Below are 22,802 nucleotides of genomic sequence, written 5' to 3' on the forward strand. Positions count from 1 at the left end.
TTAACTTCTTGTGGGTAATTCAAAGGTGTGTGTGTGTATAAAGTTTATAAGTCCTTTCCTAAGAGCTTCATACATTCTAATTTATTTAAGTTTTAAAAGCCTCAGTGGTTTTTAGTTTTTTCTTTAAGCTCATGAATTTGGCTGGAAAAACTTTGAGGGAATAGGGAAGAATTGAAGGAAAGGGAATGGGGTATGTAGTTGATCAAACATAGTATATGCATGTAGGAAATTCTCAAACAATAAACAAGAAAAAAATCACACAAAGTTTGCATTTTAAAAGAAAGTGTGGAAAGTCATTTTATAAAGTAAAGATCTCTGAAAGAAACAAGATTATTGAGTGTTGAGAAAAAACCCAAGATTTATTTTATTTGTGGTGTGTATACATGCCTGCGTGTTTGCGTGGGCAAGTACCCATGGAAACCAGAAGAGGATGTTGGATGCCTCGAAGCTGAAGTTATTAGGCAGTTGTGCTGCCAGATGTGAGTGCTGAGAACAAAACTCTGGTCCTCTGGAAGAACACTGTCTCCTAGTCCCATACATCCCAATTTAATCATAGTAATTAACGTTCCTATGAATAATTATGATCCAAGCATCACCTATAAGATACAAATAAAGACCAAACATCACGGAAGTCACCTTGTTTTAATCACATATTTGATGACAGATCTAGAAATAAATATCCTTGAAGTTTTCCACTACCTCATGCTTGGCAGACAATCTCCAAGGGCATTACGGAGAGAAAGTTTGCTTCATGATGTACATTCACTTTCAAACACTGTCATTTCCTAAGCAGCACCTTGGGGTTAAGTGGAGAACCCCTTTTCCTCCTCTCTTGCAACTTTCCCAGGGCTAAAGCACTGATGTTTGTTTCTGGCTACTCTGTTTCCTTTTTGGCAGAATTCAGCAAGACTCTGTGCCGATGCTTTCTGTGTGTAGGCGTTCTTCAACGTCCCTTCGCCAGAAGGACAGAGTGTGCCTCAGTCTTTAGTTATCCGCTTGCTTCGATCTGTCACTGTAATTCATGGGGTTGGGTCTTCTGGAAAAATAGCAACTCCATATGAGGTATCTGAGCATCCTCCTGCAAGAAATCAGCAGGTACGGAAGCATTTGCCCGATACTTCCCACCAAGTCTCAGAGCTGCCTGACCAAGAGCTCAGGGACCCCAGCGAGGCCAGCTGCGTAAATCTCTTGGCTTTGCATCTGGTTCCCAGCAGACCTGTTATGTCTCTACTTCTAACAGGAAGATTATAAAGTGCTGGACTTCATGGGCAGAACAAGAGATGCTTCTTACGAACACAGGAACAGATGAGAGGAGACACAGGCTCTGGAGCTGTGGTGAGTGAACCGATGAGGTGTTATGTCTGGACTGAGGGCAGTGGGTACCAGGGCCTTGCTCCATCTGCCTGCATCATCATTTCTGATGCTGAGCAGAACGAAATCCATCTAGGGCAGCCACCTTCCCTCTGAGTCAGTCAGCCTGAGACATGATAGTGACTGAATGGAAGGCCTTTCCCAATCTTTCCTTTTATAACATATGGGGTTCAGTTCCATGAGGCCTTCTTTAAATCTGACTTTGTTAGGTGATTGGAACCAAGGACCATCATGAAAAGATGAGGGACTCGGGATGAAGGGAAACCATGTTCTTCAATTTTCAACTACCTGCTTAAATCTGGGAAAAGCTATAGGTGTGTGGGTGGTTCCTCAGGACTCCCTGCAGTGACTGCTTCAGGACCAGTCAGAATCTGATAGGTGTTCTTCAGCCTGTTGTGGGGCAAAGATAGTGACAACATAGAATCTGCCTCAGTCTTAGGTTCAGCTACTTGACTAAACTTCCATTTAAATGTCAATTTCTGACAAGTCTGAGCAGGGCATCTGACAGGCCTTTTTCAACTAAGCTAATTCTGTCTGAGGAGGCTGTCAGCCATGTGATGACTGGTCACATTAACACTTACGTTTTGTGTATGAGTGTTTTGCTTGCCTGTGTGTATGTACACTGAATGTACTCTCAAAAGGTTGTGATCAGTCATGTGGATTGGGTAATGAGTGTTCTTAATCACTCAGCCAATTCTTCAGCCCCTCGAGTGTGCACTTAGAATCCTATGTTGCCTGCCTAGAATGTAATATATGTTATATACTAACATGTTCCAACCTCTGACACGCCACTGTGAAATGTATGCTTTTAATAGAAAGTACATATCATCCATATTACCAAAGACACTCAAGGAAGTGAAAGGGAGATGACATTTGCAGAGAGCTCAGATGTCCTTAGATTTATCTGTGTTAATACAGGAGGGAAGAGCCCAGTGCGCTGACTGTGAGATAGTTATAGCTGCTTATGAATTACACAAGAGGCTTTTGTGTCAGTCTGTCTCTCTTTCCACTCTCCATCTCTACTTCCTTCCTTTCTTATTTCCTTCTTTCCTCTCTATAATTTATGTGTCTGTATCTATAACACCTTAATATTAGATACATTCTGGACCTATTCTATTCTAGACTTTAACCTCACGAGTTAAATATAAAATTTTAGTTGTTTTAGCAAAGACAACACCTATATGGTGAGAATTTGAAGGTCAACTGTTTAAAACATTTAAAGAGACTTCATATAAGTCAGAATAAAAAATATAGAAGGGTCTGATTTATTTAAAAACTAGATTTTTCCTATATAGATCATGAGTTAATAAACAAATGCAGTTTCCATCCTTTCACTGGCCCGCATTGCACCTCCACTGACAGCATCAGATCTGAGTCTGTAATCAGTTCTCAGCCACAGACAATGAGGGTCCCAGCCTGAAGGGGTGTAGGGGAGGAGATGTAGAGCGGGTCACCTCCTCACCCTCTCTACCACTTAGTAAAAGCTCAGCCAGCCCAGAAGCAGAGGAGGTGGAAGAGTGTTGTTCTTTCCAGACCCTGCATGCTGTCTGTGACTCCCTTGTCACAGGTACCTGGCAGAGACAGTTTATGCCAAGCTTATCTCTGAACAGTGTACGTTTTGTCTTAATGTTAGCTAAGACTCATCAATATCATGACTTGAGGAAAACTGGATTCTTGGCTCATCCCAGACTCTGCTAGGCTTAGGATTCAGTGTTACAGCCTATTTTTTTCTGTGTCTTCCTTTTGGCCCTAGGACCCAGCTGGCAAAGCCAGAGGCTTAAATCCTCACATTCCCTTGAGAGTGTTGGTGAGTGATGCTTGGTTGCCATAGAAACCTTCTTGGGGTCTCCAACTTTCTTTAAGCTGGGCCATTTCTTTTCAAAAACTTATAGTTAAGCTACTGGGGATAGACTGCTTCTTTTTTAAGACTTCTTTGATTAACAAAATAAAATAGACTTTAGGCTATTCATGATCTTCTCGACCCTGGATAAGTAAAATGGTAGAAGGGCAGAGAATATAATTTATTTTTTCCCGTCTCCAGAATTGACTCTGTCATTGGTTTTCTACCTATCTACCCAGCCTTCTATCCATATATCATTATCTGTTTTATTTATTCCTCTAGGAACATGGCTGCTTTGGCAAGGGATCTGGGGAGCTGCTCATATTTATGTATAGTGCATGAATATTTCCATGAATGGTTTGACTTGCGGGACAGAGCATCTTAGGCAGAGCACACAGGCATGCACTCAGTGGGGAGACTGTAGGATTCAGACAGGCAAAATGGTGCCTGCTATATGAGCCCTTCTTTATTCTCTTTACTCTGACACTTCTCCAACAAGATGTGCTAGAGACAGAGAGAGAGAGAGAGAAAGGGAACGAGAACCAAGGGCAAAAGAGAGAATGATGGGAGTTTTTACACTGTCTAAGGGTTTATATGTCTGGGTTTTCATTACTTAAGAGTGTTCTCAAACTTTCTTTCTTATTAAAAAGAAGCTTTTAAAGGCTCATCTTCATTGAAATTTAGTGTAACCTAAAATATGGCATTGATGGAAATTCAAAGCAAAACGAATAACCTGATGTTTACAAAGCAATTTATTGAATTTTATTATAGCATATGGTTTTTAATAACAAAATAAAATATCATAAGATAAAACGAAAACCATCACCTTGAAGTTGGACAAGGCAAACCAACAGAAGGAAAAAGGCTACAAGAGCAGGCACAAAAGTCAGAGACCCACTTGTTCACACATTCAGGAGTCTCATAAAGTCCTAGAGTGAAAGGGACCAGGCGCAGACTGTGCAGGCCCCGTGCTTGCTGCTAAAGTCTGGGGGTTCATATGAGCTTTTCTCAGTTGATTTAGATGGCCTTGTTTTCCTAGTGTCCTCCATGCCCTTTGGCTCCTATACTCCTTCTGCCTTCTTTTCTATGGGTTTCCTGAACTCTGAGGTTCCCAGACTTTCACTGAACAAGAAGATGAAGTGACAAGGTGAGGGAAGCACTGTGTGTCAGATACATGTCATTGTTTATGCTCACAGTGGAAAAGCCATCCAGCAAAGAGAACGAGAAAACTGCAAGCACATGCAGCAGTGTGGATATGTCATAGACAAAAAAATTACACAGACAGGTGCATACTGTAGGAGCACAATTACATAAAGTTCCAAGATTTATAACATTCATCTTTGGTGTCAAAAATCAGGATAGTGGGAGGATGGGAATTACTGAAGGGGTCATAGGACTTGGAGATTCTGAAACTATTTAGTTTCTTATTTAAAAATGTAATATATGTGTGTGTATGTGTGTGTGTGTGTGTGTGTGTGAGAGAGAGAGACAGAGACAGAGATACATAGAGAGAGACAGAGAGACAGAGACAGAGAGAGATAGTCAGACAAAAAGACACATACACATACAGAGCATGCTATGGCACAACTGAAGATATCAGAGGATAACTCTGTGGAGATTATTTTTCTCTTCCACCTTTACTTGGGCTCTGGGGAGTAAACTCAGGTCGTCAGGCTTGTCCAGCAAGCACCTTTCCCCTCTGAGCCATCTTGCTGGCCTTCAATATTTGGTTACATAGATATATTCACTTTGTGGAAATTCATCAGGCTTTGCATTTTTGATATGCGGACTTGTGCACACACTATAACCCCAAGAAAGATATTTTTAAATGACCAAACATAGCAAATCTGATGAGCAGAAGGATATCTTAATAATTCATGATACTTAGGAGAAAGGGGATTGAAAAGATTAGAGATGTAAGATGGGCAAAGTCTTTCCTTTGGACTCTCTATGGAGCTTTTGCTCAGATCTGCTCCTCTGTGCATCAGAGAAACATTGATGCTCATTGCACAAAGCCAGAGTTGCTCAAAACAAAGTCGCTAAAAGCCAAATACCAACCTTGTCTTGTCTTCTCTCTCTCTCTCTCTCTCTCTCTCTCTCCCCCCCCCCATTTGCTTATTCATTTATTTTTTCCTGGCTGTATATGTAATGATTTACATATTCACACTGAACTTTTCATAAATATATGGAGCCCAATTCAATTGGAAATTTGAAAACAAACTGGAATACACAAGGACTGGAGAGAGTGGGACAAAGGAGCCGTTTTGTTACTCAGAGAAATCATAATGGCTTGACGGTTAGTCTTGTTGGATCTAAGACAGGAGACAGACCAAAGATTAGTTGATTAGAAGAATCTGCTCTAGAGAGAAAGGGCAGGTCTTTTGAGTGTTTAACGGATAAAACAAAAGTAAGGAGACAGGAACCCACAGGAAATGTAGTGTGGTTTGGGGGAGGGACGGAGGGATTAGTGTTTTGTTCATTCCATCCCCGAAACAGCCCAGTGTGATTGCTTAGTGGACAAGGGAAGGTCGGTTGTGTTGTGAGGAGAGAAGCTGGGAGAAGGTGATGTGCGAGTTTGTAAGATCATGAGCACTCACACCTGTCAGTCTGGGTTCTTTGGCAGAGGTTTATTCATCCTGAGATTCTGGAAGCTTCTGTTGCTTTGCCTGACATCTCTGTTAGCTTCAGCACACTGTTCTCAGCTAAGGAGAACTTCAAATTAGTTGACTCCATATAACAGCTTTTGTAGAAAGAGGACTGAAAAGGGGCTCTTTAAGAGAAAACTGCTCTTTAGGTGAGTTTGTACCCAGAGCCATATCTTTCTTTAAAAAAAATTTTATTGGATATTTTCTTCATTTGCATTTCAAATGCTATCCCAAAAGTCCCCTATACTCCCCCCCCCCCCCCCAGCCCTGCTCCCCTACCCACTCACTTCCACTTCTTGGCCCTGGCTTTCCCCTGTACTGGGGCATATAAAGTTTGCTAGACCAAGGGTCCTCTCTTCCCAATGATGGCCAACTAGGCCATCTTCTGCTACATATGCAGCTAGAGATACGAGCTCTGGGGGTACTGGTTAGTTCATATTGTTGTTCCACCTATAGGGTTGCAGATCCCTTCAGCTCTTGGGTACTTTCTCTAGCTCCTACACTGGGGGCCCTGTGTTCCATTCTGTAGATGACTGTGAGCATCCACTTCTGTATTTTCCAGGCACTGGCAAAGCCTCACAGATGACAGCTATATCAGGGTCCTTTCAGCAAAATCTTGCTGGCGTATGCAATAGTGTCTGCGTTTGGTGGCTGATTATGGGATGGACCCTCGGGTGGGGAAGTCTCTGGATGGTCCATCCTTTCGTCTTAGCTCTAAACTTTGTCTCTGCAACTCCTTCCATGGATATTTTATTCCCCATTCTAGGGAGGAATGAGGTATCCACGAGTTGGTCTTCCTTCTTGATTTTCTTGTTTTGGAAGTTGTATCTTGGGTATTCTAGGTTTTTGGGCTAATATGCACTTATCAGTGAGTGCATATCACGTGACTTCTTTTGTGATTGGGTTACCTCACTCAGGATGATATCCTCCAGATACATCCATTTGCCCAAGAATTTCATAAATTCGTAGTAGCCCTATCTTGATGGTAGAGTCAGAAGCACACACGAAAGCTTTAATTAGAGCATGAGGTGGGCACAGGACTGGGGAAACACTGGTAACATTGAATGCATTTGGCATCTTTGCACCTTGTTTATCAGACTCTGAGGAAACCTTGACCATTTCTTCGAAGCCAACTCAATTTCTCTGGACATTTGTCACCAGTGTAAACACTGGAAGAGGCTATTTTGACCACTATACATTGCATGTATGTACTGAAATATCACATGGGTACCCATAGATGTGTGCAATTATTGAATGTTAACCAAAAATTTAAAAATATTCAAAATGTTAGGTATCTGATTTGATTATTATATAATGTACATACTAATTGGCACAAAGAACTCCATGCATTTGAACAAATAGCAGCAATTAAAAACAAAATGTAACTAAGCAAAGGGCCTATTTTCTTTCCCTAATGCATTTCTCAGAAAGAAATGCAGAAATTTCACATAACAGCATCAGACAAGTGAAAAAGCACTCCCTAAGGGATGCTTCTGCACACACCATGGTGGACTGTCCTTTCAGGCACATTTGATAGCAGATATCAGACAGGAAACCCTCCTCTAAAAAAGAATGCATTCCATATGTTCTGTTTGTATTGTTATCCTAAGGCTAAGGTGTGTATGTGTGTGTGTGTGTGTGTGTGTGTGTGTGTGTGTGTGTGTGTGTGTTCATGTGGAAGATATAAGATTCTTTTCCTCTGCTGTGTAGGTTCCAGGGGTCAAACTTAGGCTTCAGGCTTGGCAGAGACACTTTTACCAGTTGAGCCATCTTGCCAGGCCCTCTCTCATTCTGTTTCTTTGGAGAATTTTTTTCTTCTCAATATGTAGTCTAAGAAGGCTCTCTGGAAGATTAGGCTTTAGGTTTCACTTATGTGAAAGAAGGACGTTGCTTAGGCCCAAGGGAAGGTGGCTGCTGACTGGCTAAAAAGTAGGCAGTTAGCAGTAATCAGAGATTGACTCAGAAAACGGATCCAACCACAAGTGTTTTCAGAGAAGCAAGCACTCCTAGGAGAGGGATGTTTTTAATGGCTATGAGTCAGCTCTTCATTTCTAGCTCCGTGATCACATGAATGAATGTCTCCTTCTCGTAGGGTGGACAGTTTTCTCCTGGAGTCATTATGTTCTGCAATACCAGCACTCCTGGTCACTCCACCTTCCTCCTCACTGGCTTTCCAGGCCTGGAGGCCTCCCATCACTGGGTTTCCATTCCCATCAACCTCATCTGTGTGGTTTCCATCCTGGGCAACAGCGTTATCCTTTTCCTGATCCGTACGGATCCAGCCTTACATGAGCCCATGTTCATCTTCCTGTCCATGCTAGCAGCCTCTGATCTGGGCCTCTGTGCCTCCACCTTCCCCACCATGGTGCGGCTCTTCTGGCTGGGTACTCGGGAGCTGCCCTTCGATTTCTGTGCAGCACAGATGTTTTTCATCCACGCCTTCACCTATGTGGAATCTGGTGTGCTATTGGCCATGGCCTTTGATCGCTTCATTGCCATCCGGGATCCTCTGCATTATGCCACCATCCTGCCTCACTCAGCAGTGGCCAAAGTTGGGGCTGCTGTTCTGGTGAGGGCCATCCTGCTCAACCTTCCCGGACCCATCCTTCTGCGGCGTCTGATCTTTCCTCAGATCAGTACCCTCTCCCACTGCTACTGTCTGCACTGCGACCTCGTGGGACTGGCTTGCTCAGACACCCGCATCAACAGCCTGGTTGGCCTGGTTTCCATCCTCCTCTCACTAGGCCTAGACTCCTCCCTCATCATGCTGTCCTATGCTCTGATCCTACGGACTGTGCTGGGCATTGCATCACCCGGGGAAAGGCTTAAGGCACTCAATACGTGTGTCTCACACCTCTGCATCGTTCTCATCTTTTATTTGCCCAAGTTGGGGCTGTCCGTGCTGCACCGAGTGGAGAAACACAGCTACCCAGCTCTGGCCGTGCTCATGGCTAACCTGCACTTCTTGGTGCCACCCTTCATGAACCCTGTGGTCTACTGTATCAAGTCGAAGCAGATCCGTCAGGGCTTCTTAAGGCGTTTCCAGCAGAAGAGGGTTGATATTTCCTAAGACGGAAGGATCCAGAAATATATGACCTCAGTGGACCACTATGAATCTGGGGGAGGGGAAGGTGTAGAGAATGAGGCCTTTGAATGCTTTGTCTTAACTGTTGAGTTCTTTGTGGGACCCTCCTGACCTCTATAGTTAAAGACTTCAGACGCTGAGCATGTTGGAGCACTGCAGTGATAATCTTTTTCTTGTTTTATTAAACCAGAGGTGAACTACCCTAGACTCATACATGCTGCAACAGCTCACCCAGGCTGCTAATCTGCTGTTAGCATCAACCTGCTCTAGTGTCATTTCTGTTACTGTAATAAAATACCCAGACAAAAAGCAACACAGAACGGAAGGCTGTATTTGGTTTACAAAGAGTCTGCTATTGAATGCAAGCCAACACAGGAACTTGAAGTATCATAACTGTAGACAAGAGCAGAGAGAAAAAAACCACATGGATTGTAGCCTGCTTGTACTTAGCCAGTCCCTTCCACTCTTATACAGCCCAGGATCTCTTGCCCAGGGAATGGTGCCACCCAGTGTGGACTGGGTCATTTAACAAACAAGACAACCCTCTACAGGCATGCACACAGACCAATTTGATGTAGGAAGTACCTCAATGGAGACTCCCTTCTCAGATGATTCTAGGTTGTGTCAAATAGACAGTTAAAACTAATTGTACACAGTCTATACAGGCATCTCTTCTTCCTAGATTCCTCTTTGCATTTCATGTGTAAGTAAGGAACACCTGAGGTAAGCTGTGTTTATATGTCTTCCCCAAACTTTTAACTGCCTCCCAGAAATAGCTATCAATTGCCAATAGCTCCTCAGCTAGGGGTGGGAATTTGTGCCCACCTCCCATCTCCACGGTGAGATTTTATTTGGCCTAAGCCTGCTGAGATCTTGTGCCCAACTCCCATCTCCATGGTGAGATTTTATCTGGCCTAACTCTGCTGAGATCTTGTGCACTCCTAATCAGGTGTTGTCAGTCCACATGCGACTGACTGCCCTGCTGTGTCTGGGAAACATTGTTTTCTTATTGTCACCCATGGTCTCTGTGATTAACTCAGACACCCACAACTTGTCAAGGAGTAGAGAGTCAGAAACTCCGTATGTTCAGCCTTAAATGGAACATCTATAATATCACATCATCTCCTCTCACAGCTCAGGGGTCCTTGTAGAAGAGATGATGCAAATATTGTGAGGGCCAGAGGCAGCTGTTGGGAGACAGAGAGTCCATCTTTTTAAGGCCATGGCCTTGGGTAGGTCAAGTACATGCTAATGAATGGCTGCATACCCACAAATATATGAGAATCATAAATTGGAGTCTTTTTTTTAAAATGAGGACACAAAGTTGAGAAAGTAAGGGTGTGGTATAACTCAATGTCATATATCCCCTGTATTTCATAAATCTGAGGTAGTGACCTTGCCTAGCTGTCTGCCAACAGCTTCTTCACACCAAGATCAAATGTTCAATTTAATTATCCTTCCCCAGCCCCCAAACTCTAGGAATCCCTAGAGACCTCCCATAGGTTTGAGAGCAGATCTGAGAGTTGTCTAACTCCCCATCACTTTACCACAAACACCATTTCACAACACAGTTGAGCTTAAGTAGAATGTTGACACATGCTTTAGAAGTATTTATAAGAATGACGTTTAAACCTTGCCTAGTATAGGAGGCTTGAATTGATGTTTCCTTTTTATGGAGGAAGAAAACTGCTACAACCCAGAACTGGGGGAGGAGAGACTCGATTTCTCATTGTTTTTATAGTCTTCCTGAAAGGTGTGGTGGTGTGGGGGTGTGTTTGTGTGTGTGTGTGCGTGCGTGTGTGTGTGTGTGTGTGTGCATATATAAGCATATGTGGGCTAGAGAAGAACATTGACTGTCATTCCTCTATGTACTTTGTTGACTGAATTATTTTCCTGGTCCCTGAGCTCCTGTTTTTAAAGGTTTGTAGAGTTTTTCATACAAGGCCCTGTCTATATTGCCCCTCCTATACTTCTTCACATCTTCTGTAGGCATTTATAAAGCATTGATTATAATTTACTGTTGCACTTGTTGAGAGGTGGAATTTTTTTTTCTTTTTTTTGAGAGGTGGAATTTTACATTGAGAAAAATCTTATCATTTTCAACTTACTCTACATTTTGTTGTTGTATAAAGATTCAACATGTTATTGAATGGATACAAATTTTCCCAAGTGAAGATTTTTCTTGTCATTAGGTTTTCTGGTCATTAGGTATCTGAATGCCTTAAATTTAATGAGGGAAAAGTCCACATTTAGTAATATTCTTCAAGACTTTTCCTTTAAGAAAGCATTGTGCCTAGATTAAATTTCTGTTTCTCCCAAACTGCCAACCCTGTCAGGAGTCATTTGTAAAGATGTTACAAGCTTAGCTTTTGTCTCTCACCCTTCCTTCTTCATTTCCTCCTCTTCCTCTTTCTCTTCTATTTTCACCCCTCCTCCTCCTCCTCCTCCTCCTCCTCTTCCTCCTCCTCTGTTTCCCCATCTTCCTTCATTTATTATGACAGGTTCTCATCATGTTGCCCAGGCTGGCTTCAAATTAATCTTTCTGCTTTGGCATCTTAAATTCTGGAATGACAATGTATGTCACCATGCCTGGCCTTAAGGCTCAGTTTTCATCTCTGAAACTCAGTTTCTAAGCAGCCATTATGCCAGACATCCAGCTGGTCTTCATGCATGAAACAGAGAACGAAGTTCTTGTAGCTTGGCATCTTCCATTCTTAAGATCTCATTCTTCCTTGGGGGTTATGTCTCTTTATGGATCCATTTTAATTTGTATCATTGTCTCATTCCTTTGGAGAAGATGTGAGGCTGACTGAAGGACTTGTATCTCAGGAGGATGGGTAGGCTTGTAGAGTCATTTCAGTGGGGAGGGGGAACTGCTTAAATCATCTTCACTTGTCTATAGTATAAGAAGCCCATACATACAAGATTATATTTCTGAAGGACCCAATTTATTATGGGGTAAGCTAAGAGGGATATCTGTACTTTACCAGTTAAATTATGCAGTTTTAAGGATTCTAACAAATCTCTAAGCTAAATGAATTAAGAAACAAGCAATACCCAGTCACTCCCCTCTCTTCATATAGAACCATGCTATATGGTTAGCACCAATACACTTGTCAGCCCTTAAAGAAGACAATTTGGTACCCATGGCAACCCAGGGGCAGAACCCTTGTTAACTTTTTGGGTTAGATTTTCCTCCTGTGAGAATGACTCACAACAGGTGTGGGAATTTTATTCAGAAAGGATGGGAAAAGTAGAAATGTTGAATATTCTCATTACCAGTAATTCTTTCCTTCATATTCTTTCTTGCTTTCACATCAGGCTTATGGATCCATTAACTCCACTGAAATAACTTGTCAAGGAAGGCTAAAGTGGGAGAAGTAGTCTTCCCTGGGGAAAATGCACCAATTGGTTATTCTCAGAAAACATTCACACAAGCAACATTATATGGGCTGGGCAGGTTAGATTTATATATTTAGCAATGTATATATTACATTTCAAGAAAAAGAGCCTATGAATTTGAGTGTGAGGGTGGAAGGTACATGGGAGGACTTTGAGGGAGGAAAGAGAAGGGGAAAATGGTTTAATTCTATTAATCTCAAGAACCAAAACCATTTAAAAAAGGTTCCACTCATTGTCTGATATCAGCACTTAATAGTGAGTCTTCTCACTCTAAAACCTCCTTCAGCTTCCTCTAAGACAGTAGACAATTTTTCATTTTACTCCATCACCCCACTGTGTCTTTAACTCTCACATTCTTTGGCTGCTTCCTCATTGTACCAGATTTGGATGGTGCTAACCTGGGTCCACCCTTATGCCTTCATGGCTAGCAGGAGAGCAGGGGCTCCAGGGGGCTGCAAATACTGCTCTTGGAATTGAAAGTGAAGCTGGTCATGCTGCTGAATGCATGTTTGCTTTTGGCTACAGGGCCTATTGCAGTGACTGCTGCGAGGCTCTTATGTCATTCCCTATCTATCATACCTTTGCATGCATTGTTGTGCATCAGCATTTGTTAGCTTGGACAGTAAAAATAACAACATAGTATCTTAGTTATGATTATTCTTGCTGTGATGGAACACCATGACCAAAAGCAAAATGAGGAATAAAGGGTTTGTTTAGCTTACATTTCTACAACACTGTTTACAACCAGAGGAAGTCAGGACAGGAACTCTAGCAGGGCAGGAAGCTGGAGACTAGCTGATGCAGAGGCCATGAAGGAATGCTGCATATTGGCTCACTTATCATGGCTTGCTCAGCCTGTTTTCTCATAGAACCTGGGACCACCATCCCAGGGGTAGCCCCACCTAAAACGGACTGGGCTCTTCCCAACAATCAAGAATTAAGAAAATGCCATAGGCTTGTCTACAGCTTTATCTTATGGAGACATTTTCTCAATTGAAGCTTTCTCCATTCAGATGACTATACCTTGTGTCAAGATGTCATAAACCACCAGAGACAACTTGGATATGGATTTCAGTCAATAGAAAGTCTTTATTAGCCAGTCAGTGATTGCACTGGGTGTTTGGAATCCCATCAGGGCTCCGGGCCTTTCTCAAGGTGAGCTTCTAAACACAAAAAAGATATCCTGGGTTGACATATGTCAGTTTACAAGAATGTTTACCCAAAAGTAGAACTACAGAGGCCAAAAAGCATAATTATTAGAATATTTATAAACTTTCTTAGAAATAAGAACTTTGATGTGTTGGGTCTTTGTTTTCATTTTGGCAAGTGGTGCTGTCTATGTGCTAAGTTTTATGGCCTGAATATGCTTCCATCATGGAGTCAGTTGTGTTAAGGTTTGGGAGTCTACTAAGGTTCTGTTATGCTAGTCACCTCAACTGACCCATTGTCAACTTGACACACAAGCATATCACTGTTAAGCCAAAAACTTTCTTTTTTGTTTATCCCTAGCACAACACAGCAATATACACATCACAATAAAAGCATTTTTATAAATTTAAAAAGACCCACAGTCTTTACAAATTCACTTTTTTCAGTCCATTTAAAAATCCAAAGTCTCTTTGAAAACCTGGAAACCACTTAATATTTCAGTCTCTCAACTGTGGGCTCCTGTAAAATAAAAAATACATGAAACACTTTCTTTATTCAAGAGGGAAGAACCGGGGCACAGTCACAGTCAGTCAAAGCAAAATCAAACTCTAACAGTATAAATAATTCAGGGTCAGTATCTGGGATCTATTCATGATCCTCTGGGCTCCTCCAAGGGGCTTAGGTCACTTCTCTGGCTCTACCCTCTGTAGCACAAATGACCTATCTTCCATTCCTTTCCACTGCTGCTGCTTACATTTGTAAACTCAAAGTACAAAGGAATAGACATGAACTTTATCCAAAGAAAATGAAGCTATCTTGTCTTTCATCTCCTTCCATGGAGTTTGTGTCACAAGGCAGGAGATCCTCAGAGCCCATAGGGGGACATCCAGCATGCTAAACAAACAGCCGACAGCTGGGGCTTCTCTCTTCACTCGTTCTTTTCTTCCATCCTGGGAAAATATCACACTATGCAATACAGTGTTTGCACATACTGTTTTTGCCTCAGGTTGTGTTTTCTAGAGAAGCCAAGAAAGACAGTAGATATAATAAACAGCTTTGAAAAGAAACTCTAAGGGTATGATCTGGTCATTTGATGTAGTTTGAGAGTAAGAAGGACCAAGCAGCTGCTGGCAAGAAGTGATAACATCCATCACAGTGATGTCCTGGTACTCAAGACTTCCTGTTTTGCTTGTTTGTTAGGATGAAGGTGGAAGGGAAGAAAGGGGAAAACGATGCTTGGGTGTTCTGAGGATATGCCAATCTTAGGGATTATGATAGGTTGGTTTAGATGGCGTTTGCATTCTCATAGATAAATGTCTTTGTAAGGGAAAATAATAAGCTCATCACATTCTAACTAAAACACAACAAAGGCTTTGAAGTAGACTTTACTTCCCTATGGTTGAAGGACAGACTGAGAATGAGGTCTGGAATATGCATGTTAGAGATGCCAGAGATACCAAGACAATGGAATGTGCTGATCAAAAGGTCACCTGGGTCAAATTTTCTGATTGTGAAAGTCTGGTGCTTCAAAGTTGGTGATAAGACATTTGGTTTCATGAGCCTAAAACTGTCGGATCTTCTACTGTTTCTGTACTTTTCAGTCTTGTAAGAAATACTATCTTTTTTTTAATGACAGAGAAGAATAGTTTCCCATTTTCTTGGAATCATGGGATCATATGCCAACCAGGTGCCTTGCAAGAGGCATTTACTGTTCTCTTCAAGATCCCGTTTATTCTTCCTCCTTGCATCTAGACTGCTGGTCTGCTTTTACTTTAACAAGGCAGAAGAGTGAGTTAAGATGAAGAGATGAAAAGAAACCAACGTGGAAGTTTTCAGTAAAAGACAAAAGAATAGAAAGAAAAAAAAATCAAGAAATCTATATTTGATATTAAAAACAGTAACTACTACATGGGTATACTTCCTTTCTCCAAAACACTACAGAAAAGAATGAGGCACAAATCCCAGAAAACTTTAAAGGCAAACATAATCTATGAACAATTTTATACCTATATTGACAGATTATTTTAGAGAAAATTTGGGGTCATTCGAAATATAGTGAAAAATAGAAATTCTTATTAAAAGTAGGTTTATTAAACTCCAGATATATAGAAGAAGAAGAGACTTTACTAGGGACCGAAAAGGAGACTAGAGGGACAGGGCAGGGACAATGTATGGCTACTGGGGGTGAATATGATCTAATCACATTATATATATTATGAAAGTTTCCCAATAGAGACATGATGGAATATTCAGATTCACTATGACATTCAATAGCTTATTATTTCACACAAATATTATATACTAATTAGAACCCCCTAATACTGTACCAATATAGAAAGCAGATTTTGACACACCACATGTTAAAGTAGTCTATTAATAGGAAAAATGAGACAAGTCACACAGCAACTATTTTGGAAACATTTTGTAACACTGAATACTTTATAGATAAAGAATTTAAAGGACAGGGTTGATGAGATGACTCAGCTCATTCATGATCAAACCTGATGACCCAAGCTTGGTCTGAAGAACCCCCATGGTGGAAGGAGAGAACTGACTCCTGCAGTGTGTCCTCTGACCTCCTTACTTGTGCTTTAACTAAAGCGACAAACTTCAGTGCAACTCAATTTGACAGAGGAAGAATTCCTAAGAAAATTTGCAGGAGCAGCTGGATATCCACAGGTGAAAAACAAACCTCAAATTCTACTTTATGCCATAATCGTTGTTATTTGTGTTGGGCCATACACCTTCATACATAATTGAAAAGTAAGTCTATGAAATGAATAAAAAGGCATGAACTAAATGATTTGTAGTTCACCATAACTCCCATTTTAAGTAAAAGATGTTGAGAAAACAAAATGCATCACAAAACTTGACAAACGTTTTCAGCGCGTATACTTGACAAATAACTGGGGTCCAGAGCAAAATGACAGTATAAAAATTACTAAACAAGGAAGTCTAAAATGGACACAGGACTAAAGAATTTCATAAAAGGAATATTCATTAATAGTAAACATGAGAGAGGTTGCTTAACATAATTAGTTGTAAGAAAAATGCAAAGCAACTTTGCAATGAATTTCTTCTTGGTTATACTCATTGGAGTGCTTAAAATGAAAGAAAAAAAGAATAACACCATCAAACATGAGCAGATGGGGAACATCTGGGAACTGATTGACATCATTGATGAGATTGTAACATGGAACAACTGTGTAGAACAAAGCCATTCAGTGGGCTCAGTTAAATATATACCTACCCTTAGCCCTAGCAATTGTACTTGTAGGTTGAGAAATATAGCAGCTTTATTTTCTAATAGCCCAAAGTGGGAAATAATCCAGGTGTCTAAGATCAGATGGTTAAACTGTGGTGCATTTTCAAGATGAAATATTTGTCAGCAATAGGAAGGAGTTAGCTGATATGCATAGCAGCCCAAGGTGGGAACTGTTTTCCTTATCATGTCAGTAGCCACATTTGTCTCCTTTAATCAGCATCCTTCAGAAGATAGGAGAGATGTTACACTGTGATATTTCTGTGGACACCACTATCAGTTTGGAAGCTCCCTTTAGGTAAATGTTCCTGAGCATTGAGACCCCTATCTCCATCACACAGAGCAAGCATCAGATGATACCTCCTCTGACAAGTGATAGAACTCCATATTAAAGTAAGGATACCACTGAGTGTGGGTTTCCGCCTTCCAGTCATGTAGAAATCCATGTAAACATCACTCAAGGTCTGGAGAAAACCAGCACAGGGTCTGAGAAAACCAGCATAGGTCTGCTTGAAGCACTATGATTGGGCAGGACCCCTCTTGAGTAGTCGGAGTGCTCCATCTCGGATCTGCTTGGTTTTCATCCCATAGATGATGGGGTTGAGCATGGGCGGCACGACGAGGTAGAGGTCAGCCAGGAGGATGTGGACGTGCCTGGGTACATGTTGACCAAAGCGCTGGGTATAGAATGAGAAGAGCCCTGGTGTATAGAAGAGAAGGATGACACCTAGGTGGGAGCCACAAGTGCCAAAGGTCTTTGCCCTGGCCTCTTTGGAGGAGAGGCCCAACACAGCCCGGAGGATGAGTGCATAGGATATGGCAATACAAATGGAGTCAGTTCCTACCACCAGTGTGGCTGCTGTGATGCCATATATGTTGTTTGGTTGTGTGCCCCCACAAGCCAGCTTCACCACAGCCATGTGCTCACAGTAGGAGTGTGCTACCACTCGGCCACAGTAGCTCAGCCTTGCCAGTAGGCAGGTAAGTGGGGTCATGAGCCCCAGGCCACGGAGCAGAGCAGCAGCTCCTAACTTGCTCACAGACTCTGAGGACAGCAATGACCCGTAGTGCAATGGTCGGCAGATGGCCAAGTAGCGATCAAAGGCCATTGATAGCAGGATACCGGATTCTACAGCCGAGAAACCATGGATAAAGAACATCTGGGTAGCACAGGCTCCAAAGGCAATCTCAGCTGCATTTGCCCAAAAGAGTGCGAGGAGTTTGGGGACAGTGGAGGTGCAGAGTATCAGGTCAATAGTGGACAGCATGCACAGGAACAGGTACATGGGTTGGTGCAGTGAAGGCTCAGAGCGCACCACCAACAGGACTGCCATGTTGCCAAGAACTGCTAGGGCATACATGGAGCAGAAAGGAAATGCAATCCAAAAGTGGGACGCCTCCAGGCCGGGAATCCCCATGAGCAGGAAGGAGCTTGGGTTCTGATGGCTGTGGTTTGTGTGTTGCATGATCAGGCCGAAGAAGAGTATGTATGGAAGATCTAAGCTCTGAGCTCTACAAAGCCTTAAAGAGACGGGGCAGCAGAGATCATCTTTATGCTGTAGTTTAATGACAGCAGAAACATTTGAGTTAAACTCCACAAAAGAGCATCTGGGATGATAAGATTGTAAGGCCCTAGGAAATATACAAAGCAGAAGACGGGTTAGTATCACTAAGGTTCAAAGGAACCCCTTTTAGTTCTGTATGATATAATAATGTCTTTGCTGTGGGATGGGGTGAAGGACATGGCTGTAGAACCATTTCTGTGGTGAAAGTAAGAGCTAGAGATGTTTATGAGGTAGTTCTCTCTGCCTATAAACCTTTTTGCAAGTTTCTAGTATTGTTTTCTTCAGATTCATCTGCTATGTGACAATATACAGGTGATGTTAATAATACAGAGTCTGTTGGATTGGATAGGAGCCTCAAGATGTGAAGATTTTTATTGAGGAGAAACAAATGGAGAATAAAGACATCTTGCCCCAAATCATCGAACCTATAACAACTCGTACATAAGGACTTGTCTTGACCAGAAATATCAAAACACAGGTAAAGGGCTGAGTCTCTTGTAGACTTTGATGGATAGAAAATTTCCTGGCTCATATTTGGTAAGATCCTGGACTTGCTTCATCTGTCCTATACAGACAGCTGTTGGCAGAATCAGGTGAGATGATGCAGGATTGGTAGTGGTAGGTAACAGGCTGACTTAGTCATAATAGATGGTTTGATAAGGTCATTAACATATAATTGTTTGCAAATATATCTTCTAATAAGAAATAAAAGTATTTGAAAGGACAGGAAGTGAGTTTTAATCTTCAAAAACACACAATACCCAAAGCAAGTGGAGAAAAATTTGGTTCAAAGTCAATGATGAGTTTTGATCTCTACTCCACACTTTCTGCCTCCCTGATCTCCCTCCACCTACACAGATCTTCTCACTTTTCTTATACACTAGCCAGCATTGTTTGAGAATTTAAGACAGTGGGGAGATCAAGTGAATGATGTGGGAAGAGGATAGTGGGGGAGAGATGCTGATGAAAAAGAAGCAAAAATCAGAATCAAAACCAGTGGTCACTTGGAGAGAAGTACTCATGACACGATGGAGCACAACTGTTGCTAACTGAAACAGAGAACCAGGAAGATCATCTGGAGGCACCACAGTTGTGTCCCCAACGTAAAGATGTAGTATTCCATGTAATTGGTATCATCAGCTACCTGCACCTAGGAGCCCATGAAACTGTCTTGGAGAAAGTTAGGGAGGGAAGTGGAGAGCTTTCCAGTACTGTTATGGCAGAATGTCTCTTTTCCATCCTGGTGCTAACTGTAGCTGTCACCCTGGAATAAGCTTTCCTGTCCTTTCTATTTCATTATCCATATTTAATTATTTCCTGTATAATCTTCTGTGATAGTTCCATCATCTATTCTGGAACAAATAATCAATCTCACAGGAAATTTCAGCCAAGTGGTGACTGAATGTATCAGGGGTAGAGGAAATCAGAGTGTGTGGGACCTTGTGAAATGGCATGAGCATGCTGTCTAAGCTTGTGATTTTGTGTGTCCATATAGACATGAGAAGACTCATGGGCAATTCATCAGATCAGGTTAGAGGCAAGCCTGTAGGGCAGTTTTTAATATAGTGATTGATGGTGGACAGTCTAGTCCATTGTAAGTGGTGCTATCTCTGAATTGGTTGTCCTGGCTTCTATAAGAGAGCAGGTTGAGCAAGCCATGAAGAACAAGCCAGTAAGCAGCACTCCTTCATGGTCTCTGTGCCAGCTCCTGCCTCCAGGTTCTTGCCCTGTTTGGGTTTCTGTTTTGACTTCCTTTGATGATAAATAGTGATAAGGAAGTGTAATCCAAATAACCCCTCCCATTCAGGAAATAAAAAGACTCACGGGCAAGACTGCATCCAGAAGATTCAGACTCACATATTTACAAGACACTTTCTTCGGTTGCCCATCTCTCAGATATGATTTCTCTGACAAAGAGAGAGTAGAAGGCAAAATAACCTAGGCACAAAGGAAACAGACCCTTTCTTTGCTTCCATTTCTCCCTTAGGCTATTAATCATCACACCAGATTTACTTTTCTCTTGAATGTCCACTCAAAGAACTTCACCCATCCTTCACAGATCTACATACCTCAATGTCCTTACACTCAACCCCTCCCCCTATCTTAGCTGCATTTGCATAGGGAGGAAGTGAGGTTGGAAGCACAGGCACTGAGTATACTGTGCTTAGATTACAGGGAAGATGTCAGGGCTGAAGTATAGAGCATGGTTTTCTCATTTCCTAGCTGTCACTATTATTTAAGTTAGAATTCATTAAAAACATCCAGGGTGGGAAGATTATAGGCAGTGATGCAAGGCCAAAGTTAGACCACTGTCATCAGCATTCACATTGACCCCTGTTGTCTGATTTAGGACCTGAGGACTGAACAGCATGTTTGTTGAGCCCATTCATGGTGATGGTAGTGGATGCTCTTACAGCATTCTTATTTCCATGTCTGTAGCTGACTTTTTTTTTAAATACCTTAGTGTTTTATCCCCCCCCTCCTGATTCATCTGCATCTTTCAGTCAGCCTGACATACCCTAACCTCTTTCAAATAACTTTCACAGAATATCAAGTAGTCTCCCATCCATTTGTCTTGTTTGACTCATTTTAGCATTTGCTAGAAGACAGGCCTTACCTAGAACACATGAGAATAGGTGTTCAAGCATCAGGAACAGAGCTGTGCTATGAGTAAAGGAGCAAATTGTTCACCCCTCTTGAGCACCTGAAAGCCACTTGCCAGCATTTACCACTCCTTTATGGAAGACCAAGTTCAGTGCAATTCAAATCCTGGTTTAGAAACTCACCAGCTCTGTAGATTCAGTGATCTCCTCTAAGCTCTGTTAACCTGCTTTCCTATGACCTAGAAAGGTTGATTCATACTTCATAGGTGGCTGTGTTTATTAGCATAAGAGAGTAAGAAATATCTCAATGAGAAACAACCCTAGTGGCACTTGGGTCTGTGGTCAGCATATAGTATGTGTAGTGTAGGGACATGGGCAAACTTACAAACAGCCAGACTTACCAGGTCTTGGAAGGAGGTGATAGTGGAGTTCCAGGTCCTGCAGGACTTAGACTACGGGAAACATAAGAGCGCCAGTATTTATCCTGTCATTAGGGCCCTAAGTTCCAGTGGAAACTCCTTGGAGAGAAGGACACTAAAGAGGCCTCTGGGATACTGGAAAGAGGCATCAAATTGAAGTTTTGAAATTTAGACCTTATTGGAGGAAGGAAGAATGTGTGAATCTACCTTCTGCTGTAACATAATACCACAGGTTAAATTATAAATAGTAAAAATTTAAGGTTTCAAAGGCTGGCAAGTCAAGATCCAGAACATCCATCTGGCAAGGGCCGCATTACTGTGTTACTATGTGGTATTTATTTATTTACAAACGAAACTGTCACATGATCTATCTATTCCATGACTGGGTGTACACCCAAAGAAAATGAAATCAGTATGTTGAAGAGATATCTGAACTCCCAGTGGTCATTCACAACTAGCATCATAGACTTCAGTGTTCAGCAATAGATGGGTGAATGAGGAAGATGTAGTAGATACACACAATTAAATACTACTTAGCCATAACAAAAAGATGCTATCATTTGACACAATATAAATGAACCTGGAGATAGGCAACATTAGACAGACACAAAGAGAAAAATTCTATTTATCTGTATAATATAAAAACATTACCAGAGACTCACAGAATGGGAAAGGAGATCAAAGGACACACAAATTGAAGTTAACTGAGGGATAGGTTTAAGAGAGAATTGCTGTATAATACTCTCATCTTAGTTAACAACAATTAACAATTTTTTCTTAGTGTTGGCCATCCAATCCAGTTCTTGCATGTTTTAGGCAAGCAATCTTCCCCTTTAATGTGGGATTATATACATGTTAAGGTAGCTTTATGTATGCATGCCACAAAGTACATATATTTTGAGACAATATGCCTGCCATACATGATAAGGTAGAAAAAGTTAGGAAGTGCAACCCGGGAACTATGAAGAGTTGGCTAAATGGGGGATCTTGATGACATGAGTGAGGAAGACATGTAGGTCTGTGAGATGTACTGTTAAGAGCAGTAGATAAGGAGGTCTCTGGAATTCATTTCACAAATTTGAAAGTCACCTTCAGGCCAGTTGCTAAAGTGGAGTGACAGAGAAGATGGTACTCATGAATTTTGAGATACGGCCATGGTCACTGTGATGAAGGCTACAGTAAGTCATAGAGAGGGAGTGACACTATTGTTGGGAGATATGGCCTTGTTGGAGGAAGTGTGTCCCTGGGAGTAAGACTTTGGGGTTTCAGAAGCCCAAGCCAGGCACAGTGGTTCTCTGTGTTTCTGATTCCTGCCAATTAAGATGTAGAACTCTCAGCTATCTCTTCAGCACCATGTCTACCATGGATACTACATGCTTCCCACCATGGACTAAACCTCTGACCTGTAAGCCAGCTCCAATGAAATATTTTCTCTTATAATGTTACCATGGTCATGGCATC

The 22,802-nt window shown here is 41.8% G+C and overlaps 2 protein-coding genes across 3 annotated transcripts; one reads left to right on the forward strand and one right to left on the reverse strand.

Annotated features, from left to right (window-relative positions):
* The first annotated feature begins 909 nt into the window (after window positions 1-909).
* On the forward strand, window positions 910-9,141 carry Olfr550 (olfactory receptor 550). Of its 2 annotated transcripts, XM_006507878.2 has the most exons (2): window positions 910-1,335; window positions 7,949-9,141. In XM_006507878.2, the coding sequence occupies exons 1-2, from the start codon at window positions 1,306-1,308 to the stop codon at window positions 8,924-8,926; spliced, it is 1,008 nt and encodes a 335-aa protein (XP_006507941.1). In that variant the 5' UTR covers window positions 910-1,305; the 3' UTR covers window positions 8,927-9,141. The 2 variants fall into 2 exon arrangements, with proteins under 2 accessions (XP_006507941.1, NP_667315.2); NM_147104.2 differs by lacking the exon at window positions 910-1,335 and having other exon boundaries at window positions 7,948-8,985.
* Window positions 9,142-17,219: 8,078 nt separating this feature from the next.
* Olfr551 (olfactory receptor 551) lies at window positions 17,220-18,298 on the reverse strand. Its single transcript, NM_146755.2, has one exon. It carries the CDS (start codon window positions 18,218-18,220, stop codon window positions 17,273-17,275), a length of 948 nt encoding a protein of 315 aa, NP_666966.1. The 5' UTR covers window positions 18,221-18,298; the 3' UTR covers window positions 17,220-17,272.
* Between the last annotated feature and the right edge of the window lie 4,504 nt (window positions 18,299-22,802).

Source organism: Mus musculus, chromosome 7, assembly GCF_000001635.26.
Source record: "Mus musculus strain C57BL/6J chromosome 7, GRCm38.p6 C57BL/6J".
Lineage (NCBI taxonomy): Eukaryota > Metazoa > Chordata > Mammalia > Rodentia > Muridae > Mus > Mus musculus.